Source organism: Emydura macquarii, unplaced genomic scaffold (genome assembly GCF_026122565.2).
Source record: "Emydura macquarii macquarii isolate MOO-44397 ecotype Brisbane River unplaced genomic scaffold, CSIRO-AGI_Emac_v2 contig_1119, whole genome shotgun sequence".
Taxonomy (NCBI): domain Eukaryota; kingdom Metazoa; phylum Chordata; order Testudines; family Chelidae; genus Emydura; species Emydura macquarii.
In genome coordinates this window covers 4,829,476-4,845,912 of record NW_027131256.1, presented here as the reverse complement: position 1 = coordinate 4,845,912, position 16,437 = coordinate 4,829,476, and the positions used below count along the sequence as shown (strand labels likewise).

Below are 16,437 nucleotides of genomic sequence, written 5' to 3'. Positions count from 1 at the left end.
GTTTATCTACCTTGGAAGGACAAGGGACTGGTTTGGACCTCTGGCTGTAGAGAGTGCATGGATTTCAGGCACGAGGACTAGACAATCCCAAAGCCATTCGTTTTGGTAATTGTTTTTTAAGCAACATCACAGCATAATTAAAATTGCTTAGTATTCTTATTTGAGAGAATATATGATAAGAATAGTAGACAACATTCTCTTTATTTGTACTTTTAAAATGCAGCTCTACTCCGAAAAATGACTGTAAAAATGGCATCTTGAGATGTCATGTTTGTCTCTCAGAGACTCCAGATCAAATTACTCTGTTTACAAGTAAAAGGCCCCCCCTCCCCAAACTGCCAGCCCTGCAAATTCAGACTGGGATCTGAGAGTCAAACTGGATGCTTTCAGCTTGCACATCATCACCAGCAGCAAAGATTGTGCCTGGCAAATTCTGCCTTCAGTGCAACCCCATTTTGCCTTGGATTTCAGAGCTGAAAGAAGGTTTTGGCTGTGCACCTGGAACAGTTCTGAGAAACAATTCTGCGGGTGATGCACAAGGCAAAACAGACGCCAGCTCACTTTCCAATAGCTGTGCTGGCACTACAGAGGTAACCAGTAATGAGTAGAACATAGTTATTTTCGTCTCTTAAATGAGCAGCTTGATACACACAGGGGTCAGGTCTGTTGGAGTAAGAGATTACAGGCACTGCTACATAATTGCTTTTCAGAGTAGAACCTCACCTTAAATGAAATAAATAATTAAAAACCTTAATGATAGTGTTTTCCTAAAGGGACACTGGGTTTAATGTAGATTTTTGGTCCAAATTAATTTCTGATATAACAGCAGGGGTGAATCTGGCCCTTTTGTGTTTATTAAAAAGAGCAGGTGATATGCAAGTTTGGCTTTTATTTACACCAATGTAATTTGAGACTGACTCCACTGAAGTTATATCAACTTAAATCATGAACAAGAGATCAGAGTTTAGTCCTGTGTGTGTGTGTCTGTAAGAAAGGTGTTTTTTAAAAAACCTAATTGAGTAGAATATGTTTTCAATTTAATTGAAAAGGGTTTTTATATACAGTCTTCTCTAACAATGGAAACCCTGCAGCAACTGTGCTGAGACCTAAAACCAGCCCGTGAAAGTGGCCACTCTACTTCCAGTGTGCAAGCTAAGTGCCTAAAGTAAATAAACCCCCTAAGTTGCCAGACACCAGTTAGATTTGTTAAATTCTTTGCATGAATTATCCAATGTGCAATGGATAACACAGGGAAGGAATTTTTAAGTGTCCCTTGAATACTTATAGTTAAATTACAGACCCCTGGGTATTATGTCCTCTACCATAAAGCATTCCTTTAGGGAGAATTAGATAAATTAGATTACAAAATAGTCTCATTTTGCTTAAAAATGTCTTTTAAAGTTATTCCTTTAATGTTTTAGTGTCTTCGATCCTTCCCTCTTGCACAGTTCATGATATAGTCTCTGGAAGCTACAAGTGAGTTCTACAGTATATTTTGTCCCTTCTGAAGGATACGTGCTGGTTTGCTATTGTACGAATAGATGCTCGTGACTGAAAGTAGCAAAAGGGAAGTCCCCTTACATGGTCAATACATCAATTGCACAGGACTCATTTATTAGTGAATCATGTTACCTTACATGTCACAAGCACAAGTCCTCCACTGAGGGCTAAGTCCATGGCAAGTTTGAGGTCTAAAAATCGTTTAAAAAAAACGCAAAAGACAACATTTTCTTTTTTAAGGTGACCTTCAAAGGATTTTTATTTACAATTGAGCTTGTACCCTCTTTTGCTTCATTACAATAGATTAAAAAAACCTAAACACCTATGGTTTCTTTTCTGCTTGTATTTTACTTTAAAAATACCAGGAATATCAAGTCTAGCCTTTTCTAATTTTGCTGGAGAACTTCTAAAAGATCTAAGGAAACTACTGCAAGGGTTTACTCATGAATTGAAAAGGCAAAGAGGCTTCCATTCTTCACAATGTTGATTGGTCATTGAAGTTCAATTGATATTAACCAAAAAAGTTTTAACCGGTCTGCCCAAGTAAATAAATTCATAGTAATTAAAAAAAATCCTCCTCCTCACACCACAGATTGCTCAACTTTCACTCTTTGTTCGAACCATGTCACCATTTCACTAGTTCTCCAGGCACCATAGTTTCTTCCACTCTAGGCTAAACTTGAAATTCTATGGTACAAACATAAACAGGTTTAAAAAAAAAAGGGGGGGGGGGAATGGGGTGGACTTATTCCATTTTTCCCTTCTTTGCATGTCATCTTTACAGGGGTACATGCAAAATAGTCCTCTAAAAAACAGCTCAACCCAATCGTGTTGAAGCTTTATGAGAATTGACCTTTGGCTGGAGAGTATACATGAGAAATTTTAGAACAAAATGGAAGTTCTTTGAGGAGGTTCTTATTACGGAATGGCTTTTTCCTAAGCTGTGTCCACGATAACAATGATGTGACTCATTCAACGTGCTTCCTGGCATCTCAGCGGCAGCTATGATTTTTTTAGGATTTTAAAGGAGGTTATAATTGGCTTATTATGAGAGATGGGGCCATCTGCAAATTTTAAAGCCAAATCCAAACTTTCCCAGAAGTTGGGGGTGTTCAGATGCAGGGCTTTGATTCAGGCTTGGTTCTTGCCCTAACATATTGGAAGGTGCACTCTTTTGGAAACTTGCGAACAGGTAAGTGTGTTTTTAGTCTGGGGTTCACCTTCAAGACCATGATCTTGGAAGGAGGGCCCATGTGGAGTGACTTGCAGGACTAAGGCTTCAATTTACAGCTGTTGCGCACATTTGTCTATCTGTTAACCATCAAATCCACTCAGCCACTAAAATTCTGTAAGGACAAGTCATAGATATATTTTTAAAAAACAATAACCATGGAACTGGCGACTGCTGTGCCAGAAGGTCCAGCTTTGTATTATTAATCTTCTGAGTTGCACAGTCTCTATGGATCAATTTTTTAAAAAGTAAACACATGCTAGTTTTCAGTTCAAAGAAATTAGGAAGTTCCCATGCATTAAAAAAGCTCGCTTTTATACAGGGCAGAATGTGATTGTAAGACGTTCACATCTCTGTGGGGTTAATGCCATTGGACTTTTGTTTCCTACCCCACAGTGCATGTGAGGTACACACACATGTATATTTTAACCTTATGATCCTGTCTGTCTGGGAAATCAAGCCATGTTAGTTAGAAACATGTTTAAACGTGGATCTTGCTATGGTTTTTTCTTTGCCAGTGTAGAGCGAGATGCTGCTTTGCTGAAACTAACTGTAGACCAATCAGTAGCTGGCATTGTTTGAACTCCAGTGTAGACAGGAGCCTCATTATTGATCCGCTTCAAAAACTTTTCCAACTGTAAAATTGTGTTTTAGAAAGTTATGGAGAGCAGCACATCTCACAATTTCTTCTGCTGAAGCAAAGAGAGGTTCATTTCATACTTGCTGTTACAGACGAACACATCTGCTTTGCTTAATAGTGACTGGAGATCATGTGTAGAACTTCCCAGCCAACAGGAGGTTATACTATTCATTGGCAGTTCATTTACACAAGCACTTCTTAAAGGTCTAGGGCTAATATGTGTTAATGTTTTCCTGTAAGCAGTGCTCCATCCCATATATGAAGATAGACAAGGGACCTAAGATTGTTTTAAAGGGCAGTGGCCCTGGGGTATTGGTAGAAGTCCCAGGTTTGCCACAAGTTTCTGTGCGAATAAGTGTGGCTTCTTTCTGGATGGGGTGACCTGGTCTCAACTGGATGCTGGGTCGCTGGAAGTTTTCAGCTTAATTAATTCCATTCTTCCCTCCCTTTCTCCGCTGCAGAGCTGAGAAGGCTTTGGGATTGTTGTCTGGGTCTCAGGGCAGAGCCTGCTGGAGGCACTGGAAGTGGATTGGTTCCTGGTCATGCCCGGTGGAAGGAGGGGACCCAGTCGGCAGCAGCTAAGCCGTTCAGCTTTGCCTTCTCTCCAGACTTTGGTTGGCGGGAGCTGTGGCAACGGTACCGGTCTGAGAAACAGGTGAGGACATAACAGTATGGCCAGCAAGACACGCTATGATACCATGAGGGCAATGTTATCTAATGGTGAGAGCAGAGACCTGGAAACAGGAATCCTGGGTTCTGTGCTAAGCTCTGCAAAGTGTTATCTAATGGCTAAAGCAGGGAGTTGGTAGATCAGAACCTTGAGTTCTGTTCGGTGGCCCTGGGAGGGTGCATGTCTAGTGGTCACAGCACAAGCTGGAGCCCAGGACTCCTGCATTCTATTCTTGCCTCTCAGAAGGAGTGTGATCTGGTGGTTAAGGGAAGGAATTCCTAGGTTGTCTCCCTGGCTGTGCCACTGATGGACCCATTTCCCCTGTATGTCTCCTCTCTGTTTTACATTTTAAAACCTGTCTCAAAGGGATAATTGTGACCCTGTTTGCAAGCATAGCAATTCTTCCCCCACCCGTGTCACTGGAAAGACAGAGTGATAGAAACTAGGAAGGCACAATTCTCATCTGTTTCCCCAGCAGCAAGACTGGGGGCCATGAATCCTAGAACTGTGCGATCCTAGCCTGTTTCACTCTGGTTTCTGCAGTGGGGAATCATTGTCAGGTCTCGGCACATAGGCGTGATCCCCCCCGCCTCAGGGTGGGAAGAACGCTGGAACAGAAGCGTGAGTAAGGCGAGATGCACTGCCACTCGACCACGGGGTGTGAGAATTTAGGGTCCAGCGCATCCCTGTTTTCTGGAGATGTTGGTAACTGAAGGAGTAGCACTTAGGGGCATTGGGAACAAGAATGGCACCCAGCCCTCCTAGGCAGCAATGCGGGCTGGTAGGACACAATCTTAGAGTGTAAAAGAAAATGGAGATGTATTACTACGAGGCCCCAGGGAAAAACCTTTCTTGATCCTGTCTGCACTGCTTTATAGCAATGAATGTGTTGGGGAAACCACCACACGGGTGTACTTGTGTACACGGGTGTACACCACACCGGATGTACTTGAAACATGGTTCAGTCTTGCAGTGTAGAGAGGACTGAACCATTTTACCGAGTTGTGCTAGAGCTTTGGCCTTTACAAGACTTTTTTTCCATTGGTGCAGCTAGCTAGGGACAGGTGACACCTTCCCAGGCACCTCGGAGACAAGTAGCTGTCCTGACAGTATTGAATCTTAGAACAGGCAGGGGCCATTGCTTGCTCTTCTTTCAGACATGTGCAGTGATTTTTTTTTTTTTTTAAACCTGCGGAGGTTTGTTTCAGTTTTGCCTACCAGCTTTCAGATGTCAGCAGACTCCACGGGATAGTGAAGGCTGGGGAAGGAGGAAGTGGGAGCTTGTAGCCCTCAGTAAGCACAGGTCTGTCCCTGGGAAAGGACTGAACACCCAGTTTTCATCAGTAGGTAGTCCTCCATCTGAGAGAGGAATTGCTCCCTCACCCAGGTTGTGGGTAGAAAGACCGACGATGGAGTGTGTGTCTCCGGTGTCTGAAGCAGGTTTTTTTTTTGCTTCACAGTGTGTAAAGCTGGGCACTAAGAGAATGGCCTAGTGGTTAATGCACAGCGCTGGGAGATCTGGGGTCCAGGCTTTGCTCAGACATTGACTCCCCTGTGACCTTGGGGAAGTCACTTTCTCTCTCTCTGCCCCAATTCTCTTCTGTAAAATGGTTATAATAATGCTGTTGTCTATGGGAGAGACCAGGGAAGGGAGTTGACTGTGTTAAGATAAGCAGGAAGCTTCCACTTGCCCTGTGCTAGATGTATGAACGATGCAAACTCTAGTCAGCGTTGTCCTGCTTTCCTTAATCCCTTGCTCCCATACCATTCAGGGGTGACCCTGAAACCTTAGGGAGGCAGTACAGGATGCTGACCCTACAATTAATGGTATCTGTCTGTTTCAGGAATGGTAGTGCCATCAGCCTCTCAGCTCCTCCCATCACGGCCCTGATCACCCCAGAGCCGGTGCGTCATTGCCGGATCCCTGACCTGCCACTGGACGGGAGCCTTCTCTTCGAATTCCTCTTCTTCATCTACCTGCTAGTGGCCCTTTTTATTCAGTACATCAACATCTACAAGACTGTCTGGTGGTATCCCTACAATCACCCTGCCTCCTGCACCTCTCTGGTGAGTTCCGAGAGCCCGTGTCTCATCATTACACAGCTTCTGGCTCCTTCAATCCAGGGATCACCAAGCATTTGACATAAATGAGTGAAAGAAGCCCTCAAGCAGCCAATATGGTAGGGCTATTGCACCCCCATTTTACAGACCAGGAAGTGGGATGTAGAAGAGGTTAAAAGACTTGGTCCCTTCGTGGAAATTCTAGATGAAAATGTTGATCTGATATTTTCCGGTTCTAGTTAGCACCTAGCTTTTGGAATGGAGCAAAGGGTGTTAAGGCTCCCGGCTCCCAGGGCAGCAGCTCCTGTAGCAGACCGACCTCCCCAGAATGCGCCTCGTCAGGTCCGCAGTACTGCACGGGGTGGGTGGCAATCCTCCTTTGAAACACGAGGTTTTGATTTGACTTCTTAGTATCCATACCTATAAACGTCATTGGCAATGACGTTATCTAGCTGTTTGTTTGAAATGCAGCTATAGTACAGGCCTGACCGCTCCTCTCTGTGAAGAAGGAACGTTCTGTCTTAGACTCTCTCTGTGAAATCCACCTTCGTTACCTCATCTCTATCAGAAGCCAAATGTTCTCGTTAACTTGGGGAACTTCCAGGTACCAGGCAGCGCGTTCAGAATCCCTTCTGCTCCGTGGCACCCAGGCGTACCCATTTGACAGCTGCATTGGCAGCTTCCCAACAGCTGTATCTAACTTGATGCTACTCCAGCTGCTCTTAACTTTAATACCGAGCTGTGGCCTGTGAAGATGACAGTTCTCAAATCAAGCCAGAGCATTGCCTGCTGGGACTTGTAGTCTCCACAGCCCACATTGTTGCCTGAAGAACAAGGCAGGTTGCCTTGCAGAACGCCGTGGACTGCATTTTGGAAACCCCTTTTGTGGCTGGTAATTTTATCTTTCCAAGAGAATTTGTGTGCAGTGCTCAGCGAGATGCTACTGACTATAGATCTGCCTTTGGCTCAGGGTTTCCTTTCTAAGCTGTGGAGGTTAAGGGAGGAAGGGCCTGTGTATGGCAAATTTTTTGTTTCCTCGCTCCCCAGGGCTCTCCAGTGTAACTAATTTGCTAGCTTCTCTTCCCCCACTACTGGCAGACTTGGTGCTTGCTCATCGGAGGTCCTGGTTCTCCCCCTCCAGCCAGCTGAGCAGCCCCACTCACAGCAGAGGGTTTCATTGGACCCTTCTGGTGAAAACCTTTTCTTTTCTTTTCCCTTCTCTAGAATTTTCACCTCATTGATTACCACCTGGCGGCGTTCATCACGGTGATGCTGGCGCGGAGGCTGGTGTGGGCCCTCATCTCTGAGGTAACGTTCTGCAACTGCTTCCCCTACCACACCTAGATACTGGTTGTAGAGAGCTGAGCGAATTCATGTATGGGAGCGGCACAGTCCAGATGTCCAACGCCTCAGTGGTGCTGTGAAGAGCTGAGCATACTGCTTTGATGATGCCGGTGGAGCTTCCCCTTCACCCCCGTGCACTGCTCCCTGGCTCGCATCTGCCCTGCCGCACTCAGGAGCAACCTCGCCTTTTTGTTCTCTCTCTCTGAGCATTGGAAGGAGGTGAAATGGTCTCACTTTCTCCGTGGGCGTCATCTGGCTGCAGCAGCTTAGCTGCAGACGTTTGGGAGGAGCAGCTAAGGGAATTGGAATAGTTGAGTCAGGAAGCCGTGAAGGAGAGAATAAGTTGTTCAGCCAAGGCTAAATTCTAATGAAGTTCTACAGGGGAAAAGGGGAGATCTCCAGACAAGGGAAATGTCAGCGAGTGAGGGGAGTTTAAGGTCATGGCTAACTCCAAGCTGGGTATAACATAAAGGCTGAGAAGTTAGTGAAATAGGAAGGGTGGGTAGCTGGTAGAACTGCTCTTCTTCAGCTCGCGTTGCTTTTCATAAGACTCACAGGGGCTATGTGAGTCTGCCCCCAGAGCACAGCACTCCTTGATTTCATTGAGAATTGTGTGTCTATCTGAGGGCAGAAGTGGGTCCAAGTTGGGGCTGGGAAACATCCCTTGGGCCACCAATAGTATTTGCAAGTGAAAAAACAAGAGGGAGAAGCTTTGTCCACTAGCATAGATACAACTAGATTAGACAGAGTAGATAAAGCACCAGAGAATGTACAGTAGGGAACAGCCTTGTTCAGCAGATGACTGGACTAAGTGGGACCTCAAAAGCTCTTCTCCTTCTCTGAGTTCTACCATTTCCACTTACTGTATCATCCTCAGTAATGCCTCCCCTAGCCCGTTCTTGAATGTCTATGATGACGGGGGCTTTGAAACCCCTTGCTCAGGCATCCCTTATATGGCCTACTCAGTTGCTGACTCCTAGGAATTTTTTCTTAATATAATCTGCCCTGACATCTTCGGAGACTGCAAATAATTTCCGTATTGTAACCCTGAATGCATCTTCTCCTTGAAAGGCTGCGGCCTGGTGGAGTAGGGGAGAGAACATTCGAGAAGCAACGTGTCTCTCATCCTCATGGAGCAACGAAGGGCTAACAAAATACTTTTTTCCTCTTTTGTTCAATTTTAAAAGGTCCTATTCCAGTAATAGCCTCGCACCCGTGACTTGCATTGGGTTAAGGTTGGCCTCTAAATAGTCACTGTTATTTTGGATTGTCCTGGCCAAAGAATGGGATCTAAGAGCTACCTCCCAGCACCCCTCACCATCGTTGATATAAGGGCATCTCTGTCCCTGGGGAAGAGGACAGCAGTCACTCCACCGCCTGCTGGAGCCCTGCAGACCCGCTCTCTCTCCCCCTCAAGTACCTGCCACACAGTCAGACCGTGGCATTAGCACGACGAGACTGGTCATTCTTCCTTCTGGGTTTTGAATTTGCAGGCCTCTCAGGTGGGGGCAACGTCCACAGTTCACTACATGGCTCTGATCATGGCACGCTTGGTGCTGCTGACGCTGTGCGGATGGGTGCTCTGCTGGACCCTGGTCAATCTCTTCCGCAGCCACTCTGTGCTCAACCTCCTCTTCTTGGGCTACCCGTGAGTATTGCCCTTACCGTGAGCCACAGGGAAAGGAGAGGGCCATGGGCCCCTGTGGGGGTGGGAGATGTGTGCCTCAGCCACGTCCGGATTTTGGTTCGGAGAAGAGCTACTGAGCAGTGACCCATGGTGTGTGGATAGAGGCGCTCCTGGGTCCTGAGCCCCAGTTGGGTAGGAGTGTGTGGGTGTGTGTGGAGGGGAAGTCGGGGGGTGTCTGAAGGAAAGGGGAGCCATTAGCTCTGGGGTCGTGGAAAGAAATGGTGGCTGTACTGTTAGCAGCAAGTGGGTTTATTGAACCTCTGAAGCCTGTGGGTGGCTCCTGGGTCTCTTAGCCAAGAATTTTAGAGCGGCAGCTCTGCACCACTCAGAAGGCAGGAGCCCGCTGGGTGCTGAACTATGAGTACCAACCAGGAAGTGCTGGCTTTTTCCCTGGAGCAGGCTTGTGTCTGGTCAGCGATTGCATTTGCTCTCACATGTGGATGGCAGCCATCTCTTTCCCTGCTTCCCCTCAGGTTTGGGGTCTACGTTCCCCTGTGCTGCTTCCACCAAGACAGCAGGGCACAGCCTCTCCCAGCAGACTGCAGCTACCTGGTGCAGGAACAGATGGCGGATGACGGGACCTCGAGTGTTGGCAGCCTGGTCAAACCCAAAGACTTCCTCTCGCTCCTGCGGGAGTCCCTGAAAGAACAGTTCAATAACCACACGGCCATCCCCACCCACAGTTGCCCCCTCTCCCCGGACCTCATCCGCAATGAGGTGGAGTGCCTGAAAGCGGACTTCAACCGCAGGATCAAGGAGGTTCTCTTCAACTCCCTCTTCAGTGCCTACTACGTGGCCTTCCTGCCGCTGTGCTTCGTGAAGGTAGCTGTTGTCCGGCTCCTACGCTCCCCCCGTTGCCACTGCCTCCTTCTCAATTTTGCACCAGTCGTTGACATGCCAGATGTCTGGTTAATCCCCTTTTCTCTGTCTCCCCTTTGGCAGCCTGGATGGTGGAGTGTGGCTGCATCTGGAGTGCCCTAGTACCGCTCCTGGTTGGCGGATAGGTATTGCCATACATGTGATGCACCTCTGGTCCCCCTGCCCCATTTACTAACCTCTCCTCTTCCCCAGGCAGACAGGGAACTGTGGGCAGCATGCCACAAGTGGGCACCAGCTGCCGTGTTCACCTCCAAGTTTTGCCAAAGTTGAGGTGTGCGCATTTGGATCTGGGGGTTTTGGTTCAGCCTGTTGTAGAACATGGCCAGCGGGGAAGTCTGGACCGGAACCAGAGATCCAAAGTGGTGGTGCCAGAGCTGCATTTTGGCTCTCTAATTTGTGCCAGGCTCAGTGTCTGTTAACTAGGAAATCTGGGACTTCCACAGCTAACCCAGTTTCTGTTGCCCATTGTTGTGTAACAGGAGCATCCTTGAGCTTGCTAAGATGCTGGATTGTCTGATCATTAATCTGCTGTAATGCAGGGAAAGGTGCTCCACAGTTCATGGAGCAGCCCTGCTTCTTGTACCCTCCTGGGACAGCTCCCTGGCTCACCTGCTGGGGGAGGAGATGCCGAAGTCCACCACAAGCTGCACCCTTTCTCCTCTAGGCCCAGGAGAAGAAACTCCGAGGTGTCTGCTAGGTGGTAACCCTTCGAACTCACGGGCCTGGCAGGGCATGCCTGTGAAGGCTGGAGCTGGCCTGGTGGTTGCACACACAACACCCTCCGGTGCTCCCTGCCGTGAATGCCGGTGGTACTAACTTCCCATCTGGTCTCTTGCAGAGCACCCAGTACTACGACATGCGCTGGTCCTGTGAGCACCTCATCATGGTGTGGATCAACGCCTTTGTTATGCTCACCACGCAGCTGCTGCCCCCCAAGTACTGCGACCTGCTGCACAGATCGGCCGCCCACCTGGGCAAGTGGCAGAAGCTAGAACACGGCTCCTACAGCAACGCCCCACAGCACATGTAAGTGCAGGCTGGGAGGGGCCGGTGCGTTCTCCCCAGGAAGCAAGGCTGTAATCTAAGATGCTGCTGTTCTTCTTCTGCTGGGTTTGCAGTGAGGAAGCTTCTCCATCCTTCCTAGCGTTACGTGGAAAGGTCATGGTTGTTCTGTGCTGCCAGAGCCAACACTGCGCACCCCGAGCACCGTGAGCTTCCTCCTGGCAGGGCCACGGCAGTGTGCTCACTCTTTCATCCCCTCCCAGCAGTGAGGAGTCTCTCTCAGGCTCTCACAAGCGGCAGGGCGGTTAGTTCACGCAGGGCGGTGGAAGGGTCCAGGTTTTCCTAACAGCCCCACTGAGACATACAAAGGGCACTTGGTTCTTGTGGTGGGAGCCATTTGGGCCTAGTTGTGTTAATGGGTCTCTGCTTGGTCTTATTCTTGACTTCATCTTAGACTCCCTCCGGGCCTGTTTCCCTGAAGGGAATAATGATACTCACCTGCTTTTGGCAGGGGCACTGAAATCCTCCCCTGAGACAAGCTCTTGCGCTGACTTAGAAAGCCTCCCCTGCCCCGTCCCCCACCTGCATCTCCTTTAGGCTAATGGCAGGGTCTCCTCCTTTTTCTCCTCAGCTGGTCGGAAAGTACGATATGGCCACAGGGCGTGCTGGTGCGACACAGTCGGTGCCTGTACAAGGCAGTCGGGCCTTATAACGTAGCAGTGCCTTCAGACGTCTCCCACGCCCGCTTTTATGCAAGTATCTCTTCTCCTGATGTGTCATCCTGGAGGTAGTCGTGGGGTGGAGCACAGCGGCAGCAGAGCAAATTGTGATTAGACTGAATTGAAAGTCAGGCAGAAGGAATAAAGTGCATTCTTTAACCCAGCAAAGCCAGAGCCTGGCCCCACCCTCTTCTTAATTTCCTCTTGCCCTCAGGGCCCCCTGATATTTTCTAGTGTGCACTAATGAGATACAGAGCTCAACTTCAGCCATAAACACATACTTCACAGATTTGTAGCACTTCTGGTTCTAAACCTCTGATTGAACCCACTGCAGGTTAACGTTCCAGAGGGGTAGCTGTGTTGGTCTGTATGTTTTCACTGCAGGTTAGTGACTAGTGAAGAATAAGATTTAAGGCTGTTGGACTGCATTTAGTTTGAGAGTTCCCAGAAGGCCCCACTTTCTTTCCTGCTGATTTATAGCCCCCTTTTCTTTCTCTGTTCAAGTAGTTTTGTTTTAAAGATTTGGCCCCCCGTCGTTTTTTGCAGACGTTTGATTCTAGATGTGGCCTGGGGCCAGCTGCTACTGCCCTGAAAGCTGAAAATGGCAATCATTGAAATGCAAAAAGTTGCTCTGGTACTTTGAGGGCTTGGCTGGGTTAGCGGAGTGGGACTGAGAGAGGGAGCCTCTACTGTCTGTTGCAGTTTCTGAATCTAGGCGAGGTCAGTGCGCACCTGTTCAGGGGCCTGTGTTTAATACACTGGCGAAGCTCAGTTCAGCTGCAGTGGCTGTGTCACAAATGGGCACTCTTGTTGGCAGTCACAACAAAAAGGCCCGGGACTGGCTGAGCCACAGAGAGCAACTTCTCCTGTCAGTCAGGGTTGGAAGGGGAAGGGATTTCAGCACTGGAAAATCTCCTCCTGCTTGTTCTGGGGAAAGGGGCTTTCCACTCACAGCACTCTGCTAACTGGAAAGCAGTCTGAAGGCCAGAGCAGCAGCACATACATGTCCATTAGCCGTTCTCCAGAAAGGCGTTAGCATTGCTGCCTAGCACAGCCACACGTTCCGAAGCAGCGAATCCCGACTGCCAGGGCATTTTCCTGGGCTGCCGGCTAGTTAGTGCATGATCTAGACATCACAGATTAGTTACCCCACTACCCCAGGTGCTACAAACGCTATGGAAATACTCCTTCGGCTCCTTTGCCAGTGCAAACCACAAATATGCTGACTTTTTTTCCCCTGCAGTTCCTCTTTCACCGTCCATTACGGCTGCTCAACCTGCTTATCCTCATCGAAGGCAGCGTGGTCTGCTACCAGCTGTACTCCCTGCTGCGCTCGGAGAAGTGGAACCACACCCTCTCCATGGCCCTTATCCTTTTCTGCAATTACTATGTCTTATTTAAACTCCTCCGGGACCGGATAGTATTGGGCAGGGCCTACTCCTACCCCCTCAACAGCTACGGACTCAAGGCACATTAACCTGCCCAACGCACCAAGGGGGAGAGGGAGGGGAGGGGAAGGGACCTCAGAAAAACTATTTTCGTACAGTTCTATTTTTTTCTTGCGCTGTTTATAAATATTTAAGATATTTTATATTTTGTATACTATTGTTTTGTGGGGCGGGAAGGGGGCAAGTGGCAATTAAATGTCGCTTTATAAACAAGGTGTTATTTTTTTATAGATATTATAGATATATATAATATCTATAAAAAATATCTGTGTGTGTATACCGTATATCTGTATCCATACATACAGCTGTGTGAAGCAACAGGATTGTTTGTGTGGTCACTGCGGCTGCTTTGCTCACACAGTCGCACCCTCACTGTCTCTTAAGCCCTGTCTTGGAGGGAAGGGGGACAGGGCAGGAGGAGTCTGTTACCAGACAGAGAACTTGTCTCCTGCCATGGAAGTGTGAACAAACCCGGTGGTGGAGACTAATCAACAAAGGGAACTAAAACCAGGGGATTTCCAGAGCTGTTGCTCTCCCTGTTTCGTATCAGGAGCCTTGCGTGCAGGCACACACTGCTCTGGGCCGTGCATGCCCCTCTGGTGACAGCTTAGAGAGAGGAAAAGCATTTTGCTCTAGCAGGCCAAGGTTGATGCCACGTCTTAGCATAGAAGCTAGGACTAAATCCACAAAGGGGACTTAGACTCAGCATTGCACTGCCTAATAGGTACTCACGCTGGTGCCTAGTACAATCCACAGCCCTGCATTAGGTGCCCCAGAAGGGGATCCGTGAGAGCCAGCAAGCTGAAAGGGGAGCCATTGCAAAGGAACTCAAGCGCCTAATTCCAGTTCAGAGGGAAACACCTCCCTCTCGTCAGGATTCGTAGCCATGACCCTTCTCCTGAGGTTAGGTGCCTAACTCCTCAAAAAAAGCGATAGTGGTGCCTTATCACTTTGAGCCCAGTGGCGCAAGCACTTGACTGGGAGGTGGGAGACCAGGTTCAGTATCTCCCCTACTAGGGAGCAGGGATTTGAACTCACCTCTCTCACAAGGGCATTCTGCCCCCGGAGCTCTAGCATCTTCTGAGGCAGGGCTCTCTCCACCTTCCCTGTTGATGCTAGTCCATTTGGTACAAATCTGAATAGTCTTTGAGCCAGAGAATGAGACTGACTCTTAGCACATAGGCTTGGCAGCATTTGATTTTTCTTTATTTATTCTTTTTACCATTTCAATGGATAATATCAATGTTTGTTTTTAAGCATTTTTATCTATTTGCAGAGTTGTGCAAAATTACGGGGGTGTCAGACTATTAGGAGTTGCTGTTGATTCAGAAAGGTAATGCTTTAACTGTTAACACAAACTGTCAACATCACCTCTCAAAAGATAGAGTAAACATCCTTCAATCAAACTACGTTCAAATGATTTTTCTTACTTTGCCTAGCTGTAAATTTGAATCATCCCTGGAACTTTTTTTCCCCATCAGTCGCTGTGGTCGGTGAAATCGACATTTACCAATAAAAAATCTAATCCTCCCAAAACTATCACTAAGTGAGGGCACTGACGTGAGAGGCCCAAATTCAAGTCCCTGTTCCTAGCCACCTACCGTCAGGTCCGTTGCTTGAGATAGGTTGAGTAATGCCTGGTTTGAGGATTCTCCTGGGGCGCAGGTGCCTTGATTGACTCAGCAGTGCATGTGCTCAGTTGCTGGTTTTTAGCTGTGGGAATCTGGGCACCTACAGGGTTAGGAGGCAGCTGAGGGGGGTGTGTCTTGAGGAGCTAAATTTTAGATTTTAATACCTAAAGTGGCAGTGAAGCCTTTAAGTTGCTTTGTGGCTCTAGCCCTCAGTCAGTGACAACTTGTGAAAGCTCCTGTACTTCCTTTTCTTTCAGAGGCTATGGGGATGGGAAATCCTCCATAGAGAAGGGTTTGATTTTTTTCTCTTCAGAGTAGAAGAGGGATTTCCCCACGTTTAGAGAATGGGCCAAACTCAGAACAGGGCTTAAGAGACTAGAACGCCCATGACACTGGAAGGGACTTTAAGCAGTTTGTTTTCCCCCAACCCCGTCTCCGGCTCGCTGCTGGCAGTTTATAACACTCCTTGAGACGGCTCCATCACTGAGGTCTCAGGACATACTTTACATGAATGAGAATCTGAGCAACTACGTTTCCAGCACACATCCCTCCCCCTTCACAGCAACCTCTTGAGGTCACATCCACTGGTATCACATCTGCCACCACTGCAAATAGGGACCCTCAGTCCCCTACAAGGAGCAGACTTAGCAGAGAAAGAGAGAACTTGTTTATTTGAATGAAAAATACAGCCTCTGTAACCATCTCAACCATTCTGGCAAAGTATCCCCCTGCCTTCAGGCAATACCCATACACTTATAACCCTGCCATAGGAATGTCCTTCACCAAACTATGTTACAACAGGGAAAATATACGTTCATCTGTTTTAAACAGGTTGGTCTTCAGCGGAAGATACCAGAGCCTAGTTGGCATTGCTTAACACTGTAAGTGTAGTAAAGAACAAACATTCAGAGACCCAAAACTGTTTGATTATCTTAGTAACGGCAACTGATGCGAGCAACTATGGGGGCAGTTGATCTTTCCCAAGCAGGAATTCAAAGTGGAAGAGAGAGAGAGCAGAGTCCCACGTGGTGTTTTTCTATTTGAATACCACGAAAGCAGCAATCATAACCCTCGCTGTAAGACCAGCTTCAGTTAGAAAGTGGAAATGGATTAAGAGGCTAATTATTTAACAAAAATTCCATCTGCTTTCCGCAGTGAAAGCTCCACCTTTCCTAGTCAGGTAAATGGGAGCATGGCTCTTGTCCTACTTCAGCACAGCAGTAGCTTTTGCAACAAGTTAAAGCCTTCTGGAAGTGAGAGTGCATGTAGAAAACAGGGTGCGACTCCAGGAATTTCCCCTTATTAAGTGCCTCTGTTAGGTGTGTTACTGAATAGGGTACATAAGCAGCCCCCTCTCTTTGATCACTCAACTGGAAGCCCTGCCACCCAATCAGATTTAGTGCTGTGCCTTTTCTTGCTCTGATAAAGTGACTAACCTGATTGCACTAGTGCAGGCAGGTTTTCCTGGAGTCTGGGATATTTAGACTGTCCTGGCCTTAGGGCCTCGCTCCTCCATGGAAACAGGAGCAGTGAGTGAATGTGGTTTGCTCTGCATGTGCTTTTGAAGCATGACAGGCTGTCTGGAGGGCCAGGGTGGAACAGTAAAAATCCCTCCTAGACAGCGA

The 16,437-nt window shown here is 47.8% G+C and overlaps 1 protein-coding gene across 5 annotated transcripts in view; it reads left to right on the top strand.

Moving 5' to 3' along the window:
• TMEM39A (transmembrane protein 39A) overlaps positions 1–15,571 on the top strand; it is a 28,391-nt gene extending 12,820 nt beyond the window's left edge. For 4 of the 5 annotated variants that reach the window (XM_067546034.1, XM_067546036.1, XM_067546038.1 and 1 more), the window contains exons 2-9: positions 3,833–4,026; positions 5,886–6,108; positions 7,327–7,410; positions 8,940–9,094; positions 9,607–9,955; positions 10,851–11,038; positions 11,646–11,766; positions 12,977–15,571. In XM_067546034.1, the coding sequence (XP_067402135.1) occupies positions 3,914–4,026; positions 5,886–6,108; positions 7,327–7,410; positions 8,940–9,094; positions 9,607–9,955; positions 10,851–11,038; positions 11,646–11,766; positions 12,977–13,210 (1,467 nt within the window). In that variant the 5' untranslated portion in view covers positions 3,833–3,913 and the 3' untranslated portion in view covers positions 13,211–15,571. Of the gene's footprint in view, positions 1–2,297; positions 2,693–3,832; positions 4,027–5,885; positions 6,109–7,326; positions 7,411–8,939; positions 9,095–9,606; positions 9,956–10,850; positions 11,039–11,645; positions 11,767–12,976 lie in introns of those variants that run through there. The other variant, XM_067546037.1, reaches the window with a different exon arrangement.
• The last annotated feature ends 866 nt before the right edge of the window (positions 15,572–16,437 follow it).